This window comes from Rhopalosiphum maidis, chromosome 4 (genome assembly GCF_003676215.2).
Source record: "Rhopalosiphum maidis isolate BTI-1 chromosome 4, ASM367621v3, whole genome shotgun sequence".
In the NCBI taxonomy this organism is placed as follows: domain Eukaryota; kingdom Metazoa; phylum Arthropoda; class Insecta; order Hemiptera; family Aphididae; genus Rhopalosiphum; species Rhopalosiphum maidis.
In genome coordinates, this window is record NC_040880.1 from 5,305,108 (window position 1) to 5,325,471 (window position 20,364).

Consider the following 20,364-nt stretch of genomic DNA (forward strand, 5'->3'; position numbering starts at 1 on the left):
TGAAAAAAAATATGAAAACACATTTCAAATAGGTGGTGTGGTGCCCCTGGTATTAACCTAGCAATATCGCTCAATATTATTAAACCATTTTTTTTTTTTTTTTATGAAATAATAAAGTATACACAATTTAGGGCCTGTATTTTACAACTCCGTACCATTTCAATTTGAAAAAAATATTCACCTTTCTAATAGCAATATCAAAAAAACCGTTTATGATTACCTTCGCAACTAGTTTAAGTCATTAAAATGCATATTTATTTTAATGGTATATTTTTTTATTTATTTGTATTGTGTTTTTTTTTTCATCTTTTTGCAGTTCGCTCTTTACATTAAATACATTTACGTAATTTATTAATTAATAATTTTTACTGTATATCTCTAACACAAGCTTTTAGCTTAAAATATTTATATAACCATGTTTATTGCTATAATATCTTAATTTATGATGATTTTATAAAATAAAAAATATTGATTTTGTACAAGCAGGTATTTAATCCAGCACCGTTTCAATTAAATATAACTATCAATATAAAATATTCTGTATGTTTTATGTAGTTATAAAAAATATTCATGTGTTTTCTTTTATACTAGTTATTAAATTCCTTAAGTTAATACTGTGTAGCTTACCTACTCACTTTTTAAATTGATAAATATATAAATATTCATGTTAAAAATAATATATATTCTTAAATATCGTATAAACATACTAGAATGATAATATTTATGTAGGTATTTAAATATTAATTATAATTTATTTGGACCGATATATTCTCTTTATTTTTTACAGTAGGTTAAAAAAACAATCATTATGATCAATATATTTTTAATATTTTATACGAATTTGCTTTCAAAATTAACTTATTTTATAATCACTCAAAATATTACCTTTGATAAATTAATTACAATTAAATGTCACGGATTACAATCCACAGCGTGTATCCAATTCATTTATTATACTCGATGAAGTCGAGGGCAAAATAATACACGAAAACTTAAATAGGAAATTACATTTCCAATTACTTGTACTTTATACTCAAGGCAGTGAAATAGCCGACGACGCATATAGGCGTGGATTTTCCGAACTAATATCGTAAGTCCGAGGTAAAATAATCAGATCAAAACGATTATTATATACTGCGAAAGAAAAAAAATCGGTAATTTTTCATTACATCGGACTTGTAGGGTGATTGCATTAGGGCGATGGGTTGTTATCTTGTTTCCTTCGAGGTACGAACGAATTAAATATGAAACTACGTATATATTTGATTCGGTGTTACCGCCATCAAATTTCCGTTTATACGGCAGACGTGATTTTCCAGCATGATTGTTAAAATCTGATTGGTCACGTTCGTCGAAGTCAAGTTTTAAAGTCGTTGCGTTACATCTATTTACTGGCTAGTATAATATGTTCTTTCATAAAGTTCACTCAAACGTCTGTTCCTAAATGAAATCAAAACGACGTTTTCGGGAGTTGTGGATATACTATCGTATTTGTAATCGTAATGTATAATATCATACAAATATCATATACGCCGCAGCGGACAATAAACGTCAACATTGGGAACTTGCGAATTCGACTCGAAACTTCCGACAGCCGATGTTGCACGTATTCTTATCGACGAAAGTACGCTGTATTATTATTGTTATTATTGCGTACAACATTATCACGATTCGCCAACCGAACGTCGTCATGTTATACAGTATATACTATATTACAATATAAACCGTGTTATCGTCGTCGCTATATTATATTAAAGTGGTGGCGGCGGCGGCGGCGATGGTGATGTGACAGATTCTAGTGTTTTCAGGTATTGGATAGCGGGATAGGACGTGGTAAAGTGTATCAGAAGGCCACCAAGGGGTAGAGGGTGAAGAACGGCTCGTTAATGTTGGAAGGAAAGGGTTTATATATGTATGTATTTTATATATGCGCGAGGTGGTAGACTAGGGGATGACGAAGGGTTTGGTGTTGGTACGCGCTGTTTATTGGCGCTGGGGGGCTCATTTCGACGGAAACTTTCATTGTCCAACTTCGACGAACATTTGTCTCGTTACACGGTTTTAGTTTCTGTACAATAATCTTTGTCGTCTGTATATACTTATATATACATGTATACGTATACACGCGCACCGGTTCGCGGGCGGTGTATAATATAGCTTTTATGGTCTGTCAGTCTCCGGCAAGTCTCTTAATCGCGTCACGTAAGATCCAATTACGTTTTGCCAGAATCCGTGCCGCTCGCACGCACAGCAGACGATATCTATAGGCGGAGAAGGAGAGAGAGAAACGATAATATAATAAGGATGATAATAATTATAATTTACGTTACAGAAAATAGCACATTCTGCGTGTACGTCGTAAGACTACCTCGACCCTGGTCACTGTCGTCCAACGTTTACCTTGCTTGCACTATCATCGATATCATACATATGTGTTGACTACGTATTATATTACCTATATAGTATTGTTGGATCGTCGCTGTACATCAAATTTATACTGACATCGATTTTCGAGCAATTCGTCCTCTGCGACGACCGAACCGTATTGAAACAAATAATAATAACAAAAACGTCGGCGTTTCCTCCATTTCTGGCGTTATATGAAACGAATATAATAATAACGACGATCAAATTTAATCCATTTCTCTTTCCAGTCGCGTAAATCTTTTTTCCTGATGTTATTGGTGATGAATCGGCGAAAGGGCCGTGGTAGCATGCAGTAGGATGTTAAAAGAAGACCGAAATTCCTCTTTTAAATTATCAGACATAATCTCTATGTCCCCATTTGAATGAGGCCCGGGTACTCGAAAAACAATTTAATACAACAATAATAATAATAATATTCTCTATGCGTTTCGTTTAAAAAGCACCAACAAAATAATCTCGGCGTAATCCGTAGATTTATTCTCTGTGAGTTTTAAATCACTGATAACAATTTTAAATCATTACAAAACGCGTATATATATAGTCAAATCTGCAGTTGAACGATTTTTCGAGACAAAATAATGAAATCGGATTTGTCAAACGATAAACAAAATTAAGCGCGTGGTTCTGCATCGCAGAATAATATATTAAGCGCCGTGTATATGTATGCGCAGTATACCTAAATTATATTAATATTGTGTTGTATTTTATCGATTGCATCCACGGAAACCGATCGATCACATACGTTTGGGTTACTAAGTACGACAAACTATTGTTGTAAATTATCTGATATAAACTTTTTTCTAGATTTATTTTACTTTCGGCATATTTATATATACATAATAAAGGTATTAGATAGTAAGAAAAAAATGATATTCGTCAACCGACTAATGTCTAATTTATCGAGAGCTTTAACGAAATCAAAAGCGTAACGACGTGTGTACCCTTACCCCAATCCCTTAACTGTACAGCAGAACGTAATTCCATCGGAATGTGCGCGGGTTGATTAATTCAGACTTTCGACGGTATTTTACCGTTAGCGAAACACGTATATATAATGATAATAATAAAAATAATAATAATAATAATAATAATAATATGGAAATGCACTGAATTCTTTTTGCTCCCCCTCCACACACACACACACACACACATACACACATACACACACACACACACACATACACACACAATTTGATTATCCATATCCCTTCTTCTGTGCCGACCCTTACCCTTCCGTCGATTCGCCGCCGTCGTCATCCTATTCTGGCCATAGTGACTCTTTTCCCGCCACTACCACCTCTCTAACCTCTCTACCACCTTGCGTGTAAAACAACCATGTATATATTCGGCAAATACTGTCGAACCTTGACTCCATAAATCACCGTACCGGTTGCCCGGGCAACTGCAGCCGCCACGTGTTTTGTCTGGGACGTATGTAGGGTACGTAAGCGTAGTCGTATAATGTAGTAAAAGTGTATTATAGGGGTGTGTGTGTGAAAGATATACGATTTTTCAAAAGGTTTCTTTTTTTTCTTTTGGTAATAACAGAATTATTCAGAAGATTCGATTTAACTTTGTCACGCGTGTTACCCCATCAATCTTAACACCTTTGAACCCGTCTGTGATATCAAAATAGACCACCGCCGTCAAAAAACACACGTCGCGCACAGTGTATATACGGTTTGACCTAGACGTCTTATAGAATTTCCGAATCAATTTTCACTGGAGTAAGACAGAGGAATAATGTTTTAAAGAAAAATTCTGCTGATAAACCATAGAAAATCTGAAACTTCAAAGGAAAAATAAAATAATTAAATATATGATATTATACGTGAACTATATATAGTGGCTATTCTTCTTTTTTTATTATTAAAGCAATAAGTCAATTCTCGTTTTTCACTATACATATTCTACAATGCTAATTTATTTTATAAAATTATATGGGATGAAAATTTTATCACTGTACTATCATAAAATTATTTTTATTTTATGATTATGTTAACAAAACAATGTTTAATCGAATTTTATCTACTGAAAAATGAATTTTGTATTTTGTCATTTTGTCACGTCCTAAATATTTTGAGCGCTAAATGAACCTTTACAAAAATTAGAACGATTAAAATTGCATTAACTTTTGAAGAACATGAATAAGACTACAAAGAATAATATTTTTTGTTTTGTCAAAAAAATTTTTTGAAAAACATAAAAAAGTTGGTAGTTCATTTCTTAACTTTTAAATGTTAGTTTTTTTTGTAAATGTTCAAATTATCTTTTGTTTTCAGACTCAGTGACGAGTAAGCAATATTTTTGTGCACTCCAATACATAATATTATAATATATTATATTTAATAAATAATAACTGTTAAGAAAGATACAGCTAAAAACTATTTATATCGACAATCATGGTTAGCCTAATTGTCATGTTCACTCATTCGATAACTAGCAATGGAGACGTTCCTTAACACCTGTCAACTGTGCGTTCACTGCGCAATACTGTGCCTCAATATAAAAATGAACAACAATACATTTTTCAAAAAAACTAATAGCTAACCCCAATCTAACCTGTAGTATTTCCATCATGTTTTCTTATTAAAGTATTATCTGCCATGTACAAATGGTTTATCATAGTTTATTATAACAAAGGCCTGAAATTTAATCTTGAACCATATTCTAATATTTCTGAAATTCAAGTCTACGCAATTGCAAATTAAACCTATTCAGCGTAATTTTAAATTCTCGTTCTGGACGCTTAAATTTAGATTTATCTTGTTTCAAATATAAATTATTACCCAAAACAGAGACGTATACAATGGGGGACGTGGGGGTCAGATCCTCCCCCCCAATGGATTTTTATTATTTTTTTGTTTTTGCTTACTTTATGCAGTATGCACCAAAATGCATTATTTTGTGACATTATAATCTATCGAGCTATTGAATTATGAAAATTTTCTCAATACTAAATACCATTATAATTTTATTTTATTTTATTTGTAGCAAAATAATGTTTATTTAGTCGAAATGTTCAATTACGACTATGTTTATACTTTATTATAGCATATCTTATTATTTATAAAGACAATACTTTATATATAATAATATGTATGTATGCTCGACTAAAAGGGCTATGTTTCCACTTTGAGCTTGTTTTTAAAACGTTATCAGATATTATCGTTGTTATTACATTATGAGAAATAACTAATGAGATCATTATCGCTATGGGTATAGTTCGCCGCGTATACGCAGTACACTAGTACATAGTACGTACTACGTACCTACCATTTATTTATCTGAAATCTAAAAAAAGACACTCACGGGGATGTTGAAAATGTGTGAAAATGTATTTGTTACAGGAACGGCTAAATGGCCTAACACTTATGCCAGTTTATAGAAATATTTAATTACAGCAAAAATTTTAGACTAACTAGCAAAAAAAAAAAAAAATAGAAAACTAGATTTGTTAATTTAATTATTATTTATTTTATTTATACATTTAATGATGTAGCATTTTATAATACAGAAATTTTGACTTTATGGAGTATTGGAGTGAATATTCTACCATATTGTGTTTAATGTGAATTTTGAATCAATTCAAATTATATTAATTCAAATTTCATTGTTCATCATTTGTTCTTATATTTTACTACCAAAATAAAAAGTTTTGGGAGGGCGAGGGATTTTTCAATTTCCCCCTCCTATTGAGCTTCTTTTTTTTTCGATCCCCCCCCCTTTCAGAAATCATGTCTACGCTATTGACCCAAAATAATATAAAGTTATAATAGTATAAGCTATCCTTCGCATGGTTGACAATATTACAAATGATGACGGAAGAACAATATATTTGTGTATACACTGTACACTTATTAACCGCCGGTGTATATTTTTTATGTATATAAATAGTAGCATCATAACTGTTTAAATGTATATTTCCCCAGAGACACTACTGTCGTATTGTATATTATAAAGTAAACATCATATTCATATAATAATGATTTGAAAAAAAATTCCAACAAAAAGCATAGCACATACCTAAGGTATGAATGAATACCTATAAGCTATGAACTAATGAATTTTATTATACTAGCGTATTCAAAAGCATCAACAAAATTTTTAATCAAATTTCCGTTTAATCATTTTAATTGATTCATCGCATAATATGTTTGTATATCTACATCATTTGAATACGTTTGTTGCGATTTGTCGTAATTTGTCCTATTAAAGTATTAAGTATTAATACGTAAAAAAACATCGTTGCTCACTCAAAACTTTTAAATAGGATTTTTATTTTTTTTTACCACTCAAAAATTATATTTGAGGAGGTGATACCAAGTGTATTAAATTTTGTAGATCATGATTCATAAGTTAAGAAATATAAGAAGTATCGATTCGCGTACGGTTAAAAAACATATCAATGTACGGTGAGTTGGCGCACATGTATACGTACACGCATCCGTTTTTTCTCTAAAAGTAATACAAAATGAGGCAAAATAGCTTTGACGATAATTCATTCTGATTTATTCCTTACGGATTTTGCCGTGGACAAAAGTAATAATAATAAGAAGAAAAGTCAGCTGACCACGTAAAGGAAACGACACAGTTCGCTGATTTGCAGTTAAAGAGAGGGTACCGTACGCGATGGGACCAAACGAAGCGAAACAGGAATATAAATGCATTCAGCGCATTGTATATATGTATACATTATTATAGTACCTATATAGTATATGTAGTATAGAAGAGAAGGAAATTTGAAAGAAGTTTGTCCTGACGGAATGGGAGACGGTTTAGAAAACGATTCAAAGATTTATAATATAATATATATAGCAAATATACAAAAAGACTCGTACAAAATCGCACAAAATCGCTCGTCCTTATAAAATGCGATTTTTACAATCGTTTCTCGAATGTAAACAAATTTAATATATTATTAAATATACTGAGATTTAGCCGTTGCTGTATTTACTAGAAATTATATGCTCGTTTAAACCAATCGTTCAAGCCGTTTGACAATTTAACTGGAATTTAAATTTTAACATACTGTGTTATTTCTTTTAGTATAGCTAACTAACTACCGGAAAAAAATCAAGAAATTTCACGTTTTGATCGTGTTGATTTCGTCTGCAGATATCTGCATAAAAATGTAACTATGCGTTATTTGACATGGTAGTATTTCATTTAATCAATTTAATACTAAGTACTCATGTGTCTATACAACTAATAACATGTCAACACCTTGTTGGAGTAGAGATAATAACAAAATTACATCGTTACCTTTATAAGGCGGAAAAATAATTTTTATAGTTTTTGTATAATATATATATATATATATACATCATACACGGATTAGCGAATAAATCAATAAATTAACGTCCTTTTCTCAATTCGTTTTCAACGAAACTCGCGTGATTTGTTAACAATAAACTAATTGTATTGTTTTGTTTTGCTTTCGCAGGATGTTGCTTCGTAACATATTATACGAGAAAAGCTGCTCTCGATGCTCAAAATGCTTTACACAACATCAAGACGCTACCAGGGGTAAGAATCACTGTCTTTATAATTATATAATATATATTATTTTATTTATTTATTTATTTTTAATTTGATTGTTTGTACATGGCATTAGAACACTATACACTGTGTCACTATACTGTCGTATGCAATTATATCATATTATTTCTCTATCATCTTGCTTCCTCCTTTTCATCTCTCCATCTACCATAATTCGTATTATTTGCTTATCAAATGATTCTGGGTTACTTTTTTTGTGTTGTTTATATTACTATTTCGTAACACTCCCACGATAGACGGAAAAAACGCTTTAATTTCGTCTCTATATAATAATACCGCATCTACAGCTAATTCCGCCGTTTTAAATCAATTAGAGTAAGATTAATCGCCCGCCGCTGGCGGAACATTTCGATAGCGCGCGCGCACCCCCGGTTCAGTGACATTGTTTTTACAAAGATGGTACAAGGCGTCCCGCGGAAACCGGCGGACCGAAACACGCAAAAACTGTCGCTGAAAAGGGGCAAAAGGGACAAGATAAAAAAAAACGTTCTCGACACAAAGGAATTTTTCACCGCAGAGCATTTTATAATGATCTCTCCTCGCATACCCTCATCACCACCCCCACAGCACATCTACTATACCGACTAACCTAACGCATAATATATGTATACACCACCCGTCCGTCCGCCACTGCGGACTTTGGCGCACACCTAAACGCGCGAGTAAATCGTTCAAAAAGGGGAAAAATTTAATTTGCATATTATCGTATTATCACGATGCGGCATACCTATAATATAGTCAAGAATTTTTGTAAATATAAAAATATAGTATATATACTCCAATACTCATATACCTATATAACATACAATACCTGAGGATTTGACAATTTATTGTACCATGACATTACATTGAAATGCGAATATGATGTTTACAGTATAGTCCAGATACATTTTGTATGCATTTGCCGTTTAATGATCGTTGTCGTCATTACTTAAATTACCATACAACATAGTGATGCGATCATGGGAACCAGCACGTTCACATTTTCTCGACAAACGTATAATACATCGTACACGTCAATACATGCTGACATATCGAAATTACAATTTTTTATTTACCTATCCAACGGGGGTGATCGTTTGGTGATATCACGCTCTCCTAATTTACTGTATAATAACATGCGTTTATCAAATGCTATATGTAAAAATGATATGGTTACTCCCACCTAAGATAAATTAAATACTAATAATTTAGCAAGTCAAATAAATAAAAATATTCTAAACGTACAACTAAGACAGTTGAATTTAGATATGGTAAAAAATAATTTTATATAAAATTGTACGTATATTAATATATCTATTGATTGTATATTATGTCCGATAACAACGTATATCAATTATATACATGGTGTGATTCACCAAACATCCTCATCACCATTATTCTTTGAATAATGAATTAATTGAAATTTTGATTTTGAAAATGTTTAAATATACTTCAAGACCATATTTTCAAACTCTTGAGATTTATTTGTACAGTTTAAGGAAATCATGTAAATATACAAACTTCTGTTTTTCAAATGGAACCCCTTTTTTACTTCAAATTATTTAATATATATTTTTTATAATAATTTTGATGTAGCCTCTTTAAAATATTATAATCAGTGTTTTTCAGTTTTTCAGTTATTAAATTATTTATTTTAAGAATAAAAGTCATTAAAAATAGTTTCACATAAATATAAGTTATATGTAATATTGGATCTAATATGTATTATACTTAGACCATTTTTATGAACTATATATATTGATAGATTAACATAAATTTCTTAACTATTCAAATTACCATTATAGCCTTCATATCTTCCAAACTTATTATCATGCATTTATTATCTATACTAATTTAACAAAGTTAAATAACTTATATGCTACTCGTTTGAATTTTGATTATGATATGTCAAAAATGTCCAGAAATATTATTCGTTAAAGAATGTATTGTATAAAATTAATATTGTCATTAAAAAATAAACAACAAAAATTTGTATCTCCACTTGATATTTATATAGTACAAAAATATTCAAGAATTTTTATGTATGGTCTTAAAGTATATTTAAAAATTATAAAAATTATATTTTAAATAACACTGCATTGTTGACGAAAAATGGGAGGTAAGCACTGAGCATAATTAATAAATTATACCCTGTATTTATGTATATTTTTTTAAAGTACCTCCACGAATAACAAATACTACGATATAACCAGGTATTCGGTACATTATTATACTTTTTGACCGCGAATTTGGATAATATATATTTATTAAATGGATGAATAGCACAACAATAATATTAAAAATACATTTTAACTTTAAATTGCCAATTAAAAAGTATATACTTATAGTATTGTTATCTCGAATGAAAAATTTGTTTAATTTATTATACTAACTGAATTACATTTATTATTTATTTCTGTTTGATGTTATAGCAATCGATAAGCACATGCATTTGAATTCAATGCGTTCCATGTCCTTTGAGTAAAAAAAAAAAAATAAGTCATTAGTCTTGCTCCTACACGACTGAAGTATGTATAGCGAGAAGAATGATTACTAGGCTTCCAAGGGAGAGTTCACGCCTTAAAAGCATGATGGCTGACATATTATACAGTGCCATTGAAATCTGAATAAGCCAATGTATAAAAATAAAAAACGACGAGAGTATGTTTGACTTTGAAATACTGAATTTAGTGAAATGGCATATAATTTACGTTCAGTAACGAATCGGTTCCGACGAGAAAATATCTAATGCATTTGTATACTGTTTTTATTTTTATTTTTTACCTTAATACTTTATATCTACATTGATAATAATAATCGTTAGAAATTAAAAAAAAACCTTTTATGATAACCTTTTTTATTTACTGGAAGTACTCGAGGGCGGTTAATCGATAAAATACAACGTAAATTATGTATATATTTTTTGTCTTGTGTGTGTGAGAGAGTGCTTGACCACCATTATATATCTATATATACTTGAAACATTTTCTTTGTACAATAGCGAGCTATACTTTTATAATTAATTTTATACTTCATTAAATAATGTCAATCAAGCTGTAAAGTACACGCACAAATGTCTAAATGAACAGCTTAATGTGATTAAAGTGCTTTCTGAATTTATTTACATATAGCCGTATAGGTAAATGAAACTAAAGAGCTTAGCTCAATTTATGGAGACAAGCTATAACGCCAAATGAATTAATATTATTATTTCTAGTGAAACATATTAATGTTATGCTTATTTACCGTTATGTCTTTTGTGTGTGTTCTATGTTATAATTATTCATTTTAATTCAAAGGCCTCTAGGGTATGTTTAGTATATAAACATAGAGAACTGAAAATCCTTTGATATAACGCGTTATACGGAATTACTATGATTATCATTATTATTTAAGAGTCTAGATTTAATGCCACAGAAGAAAACAATTAATTTAATACTATTTAGTTTGTTTAGGAAAATTATTCTATGATAAATCGTTTATTAGTTATTATATTTATAGTGTCTTATTATTATCATTGTCGTTGTTGTCGCCGTAGTTTAAATCGTACAATCAATATCTTATAATTTTGTTTTGTTTATATCTCACATGCATATTGTGATATAACCGTCTTACAAGTGCGTATGATGGAAAGTGTTCAGCAAATCTCATTTGTACTCTGTCCAACGATAAAACACACCGTGACCTAACGGAAATCAGTTCTTCTGTGCACCCCTACGCGACACTCATACAGTGGAACGGCTATTGATCAATTTTATTGCGCCCAACACAAAATTTTCGTTTAAGGTCAGTAGTCAGTACACCAATTGAGCTTCTGTAACACATACTAAAATGCTTGAAAATTAAAACTTATTTATTGATCAATTAATTACTGGTTAAAGTAACTGCAGGGTATAATATATTTCATAACAATGCCGGGAATTTTATGAAACAAATTGTAACTGGTATTTAATTTTGTATAATTAACGAATAAAAGAATTAACTTATAAGATGCGAAAAAAATGATTTATTTATTTGTATTATATTATGTATTAATATTCACAAGATCTGGTTAGTGTTTTCATTTATTATATAATCATTATAACCAATTAAAATTTTTCTTAGGTATTTTAAAATGTGTTTTGAACGCAATTAGTCTATCGACCCTAAAATGTATAGAGCGCAACTGATATATAAAAAAGTAATTTTAGGCACAACCAGTCTCAATGGCAGGGCGTCGGTAAGGAATGTATTGAATCAACGTGTTCTATCGCTGAACAGAGTTATATAACATAGTTAGTTTTAATATTAGATTACGTACTATTAAACTTATTTACTACTAAATTACTATAAATTAAAAATAATTATAACTCACTTCAAAATTAAAATATCAAAAAAATACTTCCAATAAACCACAGAAAATTTCATTACCTTTAAGTTTAATAATAGGTAAATTCGAGCCGAGTTTTTAATATAATAATATTAAGCTTTCAGATAACGTGTTACCGACCTTTTGTTGCCTACATATTAAATGCACGAAACACGACACAGTGTAGACGTGTAATGGAAACCCGACTTCACTCTAATATTAAAGCTAACAAAGCTAAAATTTCTACCACTGAATTTAAATTTACTATATACGAACTTGGAAAACAGTGACAACCTTTTGGGTGAGACGTACTCTTAATTATTTATTGTTAGAAATACGATCACAAGACGTTATAACAAAACTATATTATACAGTATACAATAAAAACAAAAAAAATAAAATTATATATCTTCTAAAACTTATAAACCTTTTGAAAATTTTTGGGAATTGATAATATTTATTTTAATACATTAAAATAAATAAAATAATTATTATTATTAATACGTAAATTATTTTGGTTAACGGCATGTACTCCACGTCGCAACTTAAAATACGCAATCCCTAACTGTATATTATATAAAATAAAATTATTATTTATTTAAAAAATCTTTCAGTCAATTTCCGAATCTGTCTTACCACGCCATGGCCATGTCGCAAAGCTTTTCATATTATCCAATCTCCGTCTAAATCCTATTCGCAAACGTTCAACGGCGTTATTACAATTCTCGTCGTTCTAAAACTTTTTAACTACAAAATTACTCGAGTATATATATATTATGTAGGTACTAGGTACAATTATAGTTATATATATATATATATGTAAGTGTGTAAATGTGTATGCGTTTATGTATCTATCTATATATAGTATTTGTGTATGTAAATAAACATTCGGTCTTGGATAACCTTCAGTTTTTTCTTCCTGCATAATAAGTAGCAGAATCCAAACCGAAAGTTTAGCCACAAATTTCATCTTCTATCCCTTTTTTTTATTTTTATTATTATTTCTTTATCTGTTTTCTTGCGTTCTTATTATCCTGTCGCAATTCAATTATTATACCGTCAGTTAGAGTTTCTTCCTTTCTTTTTCCATACATTTTTCGTCCACGTGTGTATACGTTGTATTCCCCCGAGAATCTCCGTTCTCTAGTCCAAGCGTACATGCACATGTTACCTAGGTGTATTTTTTTTCTACGTAAAAGGAGAACATATTAGTTCCCCAGAGAAATGTCTAGTGGTTATTTTTTTTCTGAAACAGATACCATAAGTAGATTGCGAAAAAGTATAATAATAATAAAATCAATATTTTAATTTATGCGTCCTTTTATATTATATTATTGGTATACGTGCCGATGTATTGATACCATCATTGTTTAAACCACAATTACTACTCAATTACAGCAATATATTGGGAAAAGGTAATCATAAGAAATGATAAGTTCCATCTATATCGTCGTATTGATATTTTACAGAATAACTTATTAATTAAGCGCGCAATATTCTACATACGAAAAATATTTCTTCATATTGTTTTTTTTTTTATCTTTTTATTCTTACGCGAAGCGAATATAATATAGCGACTAATGTAAATCGTATGTATATAAAATCAACAATATAGATTATAGATAGTTAATTCGAGGTTATTTATTAGTTTAAAAATATATCGTAAATAAACACTTAAAAATATTGTACCTGTACAATGTATATCAACATTATTCTATCTGTAAAAAGTACAAACAAAAACGTATGCTTAAATTATTTGCACTCATAGTTTCAAATGTTTAATATTATCGGCAATAGATAATTCACTAAAAACTAAAACACACATAACCAGCTAGGTATACCAACTACTTATTGTTGTTTATTTTTCTCATATCAATTTTTTTTAAATCACAATACGTAATTTTTTAACATAATATTATATTATATAATGATACAACAGCGTATGATAGTTTTGCTAAAACTATTATCCAAAGTATCTAATAGTATGTTTAAACAATTCGTTTATAAAAACATATTTTATAATTGTTACTTACATACATAATCATACACACTCGTGGTACATATTCGTGGATAAGTAGTAAACTCAAAACAGTCTAAACTTGGTATAAAAGTTATATATAATTTTTATAGGGGATATTTTTTAAGCCCAAGCTCGGAAACAATTTATTATTCAAACTGAATGTGAATCTGATAAAAATGAAGCGTCTAATATATCGCATAATAGCGTTTGTAAATTAAAAAATATTAAATTATATGAATTTATATAAACGCTGAAAACACAAATTGTTAATTAACTGTAATAATATTTGAATAGCATTTTTTCGTGTAAAAACGGATAAGTTTATACAATGTAGTAGATATAATAGGTATATATTCATCTATACTTTAATATATAGTTAACCACCAACATCGTCCTAGCTATTTCAAACATTCTAAATAAATACTACACGTGTACCTAGTTAAATTGTACTACTATAACAGTATAACCAAAGAAATGGATTAGATAACATTCATACGTTTGTCAATCGTATTATGCAGTACTATTTTCTGTTAACCTATGCAAAACCTTTAAAATATGAATAAGTAATAGGTACTGACGTAGCTTAATATTGAATGACAATTTTTCATTTTATCAAAGATATACTTAAATATAATGTACTGTACTTGGCCTGTACAATAAGTGTTCATAATTCATATTAATACATAATTATTAAATTATCTATGTCAACCTAATAGACACTATAAATGTATATACTTCAGCAGTGCAATCTTACTCAAATCGTACCACTTATAAACTATAATGTATATTTTACATTAAATCTGAAGCTATATGCATATCGTCCTCAGTTATGATATAATAATATGATATATATATTATATTTCGTAAGCAAATTTTCAACACTCAAAAAAATTTAATACCATCAGTATTAGAATTATAATACAATTTATCTAATCATTTATGCGTATAACTTTAACACAAGCTAAGATCAATATATTTAACAAAAAACATAATTTAAATAAAAAATAGCGACCGTGAGTTATTACTGCGCACCGTTAGAGAAGGAAAGAACAAGAAACAAATTAAATGTTGTTTTTTCATTCAATAATATTCACTCGTCGATCAAAATATCCGAACCCCTCCCAAATCAATAATTTAAATATAATTTAGATTAACGGATTTTATTCTCAGGCGTCAATGAACATTGAACAAGGGTACAACGGTGATAGAAGGTGTTTATCTATTCAAGTATTGGCTTACAACATAAAAATAAATAAAAAGATCATTATATCTCATATATTATACACATAAATGAGTGTGTATAGAAATAGAGAGTGAGAGAGAGAGAGATAAATATCGTTAAAGGCGACAAGTATTTATCCAAGAATTAATTACTTAAGTTCGTTATTTTGATCCCGGTTGCATCGACTGTGATAAATCAGAAATTATACTAGTATACGGTCCCACGTCATAATAGATTACATAATTCCATCATTGGTATACTGTTGTTGGTTGCAAAGACTATTACCAATTTTCCTACCACTAACCTATTCACATAAGTATGAATGTCTATAACAATATTATTATAATATTATGATCTATACCTATTCTATGTTCTATGTATAATACATTAACCAACATTTTTTTTCTTTTAACAAAACTACAAAACTCGTGAAATAGATACCTAGCCCGATAAAGGCCATAGATGATATTGCAGGTACTTAACACCCACCACATAAACACACGTGCGTATGATATTTTAATATGCCCTTTGTTTAATCATTATAAAAATGTAAAAACAATTCGATTGAGGTCATAGATTCAAAACTACAAGAACAAAATAGCCAATAGACGCTTTGACCACCTCGTATTTCTACGTAGCGGCGTTGCCTATAGTTTATATACCTATACATAATTTAGAGTAGGTATCGATTTTTTTTTTTATTATTATTAATAATAAGTATAGTATAAGTACGTCACGCGTCATTTGTTTTCACCGTCCTATGACAGTCTGCAAATAATATTACTTATTCACTTTTATCATTTTTTAGTATACAAATCCTTTGATACTATTCGACAGTTAAAGTAACCGGCACGTTTCGACAGTTATACAAAACAATCGACTATTTATTTTTACGATTCGATTATTATCGGTTTGACAGTGTACCTATATAAAACCTATAAAATATATTATTATACATTGTAGTATTGTAAATTATATACGATAACTTACTAGAAAACCCTCCCGTATAATAAACTGTAGCTACGTATACGTACGTGGCGCCCATCCGCGACGCGTAATCGAATTACAAAAATAAAGGCTCTGGCCGCATGGAGAGTTATCCGTAAATTATATTATAATATTAAATTACATACTACGTACACATTACCAAAATAAAATATTTATATAATCATATATATATATATATAACACAATATGTATCATTTATAGTAATTGCTGCCAATGCCAAAACTTATTTCTGTTCATCTTTTCTACCGAACACTAAATGTTGACAAGTCGTTTTGAGTACATTACATTAGATGCATGAATCAGTTTTTAATCTTATAATGTATTTGCCTACCAATGTTACTGGCTTGAATGTTTATTGGCTATTGAATTGGATGTTTGACATTTAACTAGTTATAATTAATAAAATTAATAAAAATTGTATTTTTTTTTTTTTTAACAGATGCACCATCCGATACAAATGAAGCCCGCTGACAGTGAAAATCGAAGTGGTGAGTACCTTTATGTATGTATATAGTACATTGAAAATCGTTTAAAAATTACGTTAAGTTATTTGTCAACTCCTTTTTTTTCTTTTGTTTGTCTTTATTATCGGCTCAAATTTAACACCAATTGTCCTTCATCGTTTCGTAAACATACGTTTACATAAATTTAATTACTAAATCTGTAAAATCGTTGCCAATCTCAAAAACATACTCGTTAAACATCAGAAATATAATTTTCCCTATCCGTATCATATAGAAAATCAACAATAATGGTGTGTCGGCGAAGCATTATTGTCTATATTGACATGGCGATCAAAAGTGTCCATATTTCCTGCCGTTAGAATCGGCAAAGTATATAGCATAGTGGTTTGCAAATGGTGTTAAATGCGATACGTAAATACTAGGCGTAAAATAACAACAAAAATCAACACTGTATATACGTATGAAACTCGGCCGGAGTAATAATAATAAATGAATAACGAGGGTTGCTACGGTTAGGGAGTATAAAATACGATGGACTCCAGAAATAATTATTTCAACACGGTTTTAAAATCGAAATAAAATTATAGTCGGTTTTCCTCTCGGTCTTCTTATAAACGCGCATAATTCTTATGCCCACGAAAACGCCTTCATTCTAAACGATAATTAATGTATCGCACCGTGACCCCGCGGGGCCCTTGCCATCTCACCGGAGTCCGTTTCCGGAGATTTATGTTGTATTTGTTATGCTAACACGTACCAGTATCACCATTTTCAATAACACGTCAACTCTGTTGTATCTTTCGGACAAAATAATAGAAGTATTTACTCCACGTCGCAAAACGCTTGTCAATTAAAAAAAAAAACCGTTTCTGATCACGCAACAAATACAAAATATTCCGCACGATTTTTCATAAAATTGTTGTTAGCTGTTACTAAAATAGTCTTCATATTGAAAGGACGAAGTCTTAAAAATATCAAATATAATATAATACATACTATATTATGAAGGCCCCGAATAAATTAGCATGACATACATTTTGTCGTTGTAATGTTGTAAGACATTTAATGTTGTCATTGCAGTATACGATATATATGACCAATTTAAATTAATTATAAAAATAATAAAAAAAAAATCACATTTCCACAACTTCTTGTCTCCCTAACTATCTTATCTTATTTTTCATCTAAAATATTATATATCCTACATCAAATTATATATTTCTGTTGTTGTAACTTTCTCTAAGAAACTTGAAACTTGAAACTATTAACTTTTTTCTTCTATTAAAATAACATATCTATCGCATGGTAGCAGTTGGCGTCAATTCGGACGTTGTTGTAGAACATTGACATTATTCAAATGGTTAAGCGCTTTAATAACCAAATCACTATAACATCTACAATCAAATCCTTTGTAACTATTGTACGTGTTATTTATTTTTACCTTGTATTTGCATCCTTATTCCAATCAGATCAAACTGCATTGTACAAGACTATTATAGTAAATATTGAATTGTGAATACTATTTGGTACTACATACGTCATAATAGTATAATATTACTTCACTATAGAGCTATGAGCTATATTATAATTTATAATATGTACCAAAGCTGTATACATTACCTCAAGAATCATGTCGTAATTTACCTATCATGTATACATATATTTAATTGTATAATTATAAAATTTTTAAAATATTATTAATTATACGAAATTATTTATAATCATTAAAGTGTTATTTAAAAAAAAAAACGATTATAAAAATTGTATGGATTATTTTTGTTACATTTCAACAGAGAATCTAAAATTTAATGGCTACATTTGTTGACAAATTTAAAAATTAAATACTGCTTTAATGTAAACATAACATTATTTATAATTAATAATTTTCATTAATTTATAATATTTTAACATAATGATTTTCATTACTCAAAACTGAAGTACCTACTAAATGTCTAAATAGTAGGTATGTACGCTCCTATAAGTTAGTAAGATAAGTCTTATTCTGAAAAGTGGACGGTGAATATTCTCTATGTACTCAACTCAAATTATAACCCAATATTATTCAATATACATTTTTTAATTCCTATAGTATCATACTAGATATCTAATTAAAAATAACAAACAATATTAACCTCATTTAAAAAATTACACATTTTTTTTCATACTATTATTTTTAATATTATTATATTGATCGTAATATCTAAAATATTAAATATTTTTACATTTTTAATTGATCCAATTTTATTTAAATCATCTAATAATATTTTATCAACTCTTTTATATTCTCGACTTTTTTAGGAATCTCTATAGCGCTTATCAAAAAAAAATTACATTAACCTATGTTAATATAAAATATTACAATACTAACTCATAGTCAGGTGACCCAACTCTAGTTTTACCCCCTCGATAAAATTTAGGACTAGGACGGTAAGCCGACAGCCGTTGAGCCCACGACCGACGAGCCGACGTTAGGTATTATTATTAGGATAAAGATATTTTATTATGTACCTATATTCAAAATTTCCAAATAATAATAAAATCGATATATTTTATCAAAGCAATTATTTGAGATAAATATCAAACCAGTATTATACATTTGTGTTATGATACGAATATTTTTAAGACGATTAAATTAATAATAATATCATAAATATGAATATAATAAGTTGTAATTTAGTAATCATTTTTTTATTTTTAAACATTAATACATAATATAATTTAGATACCCTGTCGTCCAAATGTCCGTCGGCCTACTAGTTGTCGGCTCAACGTCATGATCCCGTAAAATTTATAAGGGGATAAAAAGCACCTGTTACACCAGCAATATGGTTCTTTTTCACTAATTTTCACGGCATATGTGATATGTTAATGTCTTCGAATGTACTTATTTATTACACATAATATAACAATATAGTTTTTATAAAAACAATATTTTAGCATGTTAGTTACCATACCTATTTTCCAAAATTAACTTCCTATATCATGAGAAACACAAGTGTCTCTGCATATATAAACGTTGTTAGTGAACTTCGAGTAATTTAAAAAAACTTTTTCCGTGTAACAAGACGATATATTTCATGAACTGGCTTAACGAATTTAAAAAAGTACCACTCTTTACGTATAAAATCCTTAAGCTTATAATCAACTTTTAGTTAGGTACATCCGATATGGCGATATCGTACATATAGCAACAAAAATAGTGTGTAATTTATAATATGTCTGAATAATATTTGAATATGATATCATTAGTTTTATTATCTTTGCCTTTGTATTAAATATTACTAACGACAGTTATTTAATTTTTAAATTAACTAGCGTTATTTTAATAATA

General features: G+C 29.2%; 1 protein-coding gene across 16 annotated transcripts in view; it reads left to right on the forward strand.

The window, feature by feature from the left end:
* LOC113560339 (CUGBP Elav-like family member 1) overlaps positions 1-20,364 on the forward strand; it is a 169,301-nt gene that overhangs the window by 92,799 nt on the left and 56,138 nt on the right. For all 16 annotated transcript variants that reach the window (XM_026966146.1, XM_026966148.1, XM_026966147.1 and 13 more), the window contains 2 exons: positions 7,874-7,956; positions 17,009-17,057. In XM_026966146.1, coding sequence (XP_026821947.1) covers positions 7,874-7,956; positions 17,009-17,057 — 132 coding nt within the window. The remainder of the gene's footprint in view (positions 1-7,873; positions 7,957-17,008; positions 17,058-20,364) is intronic.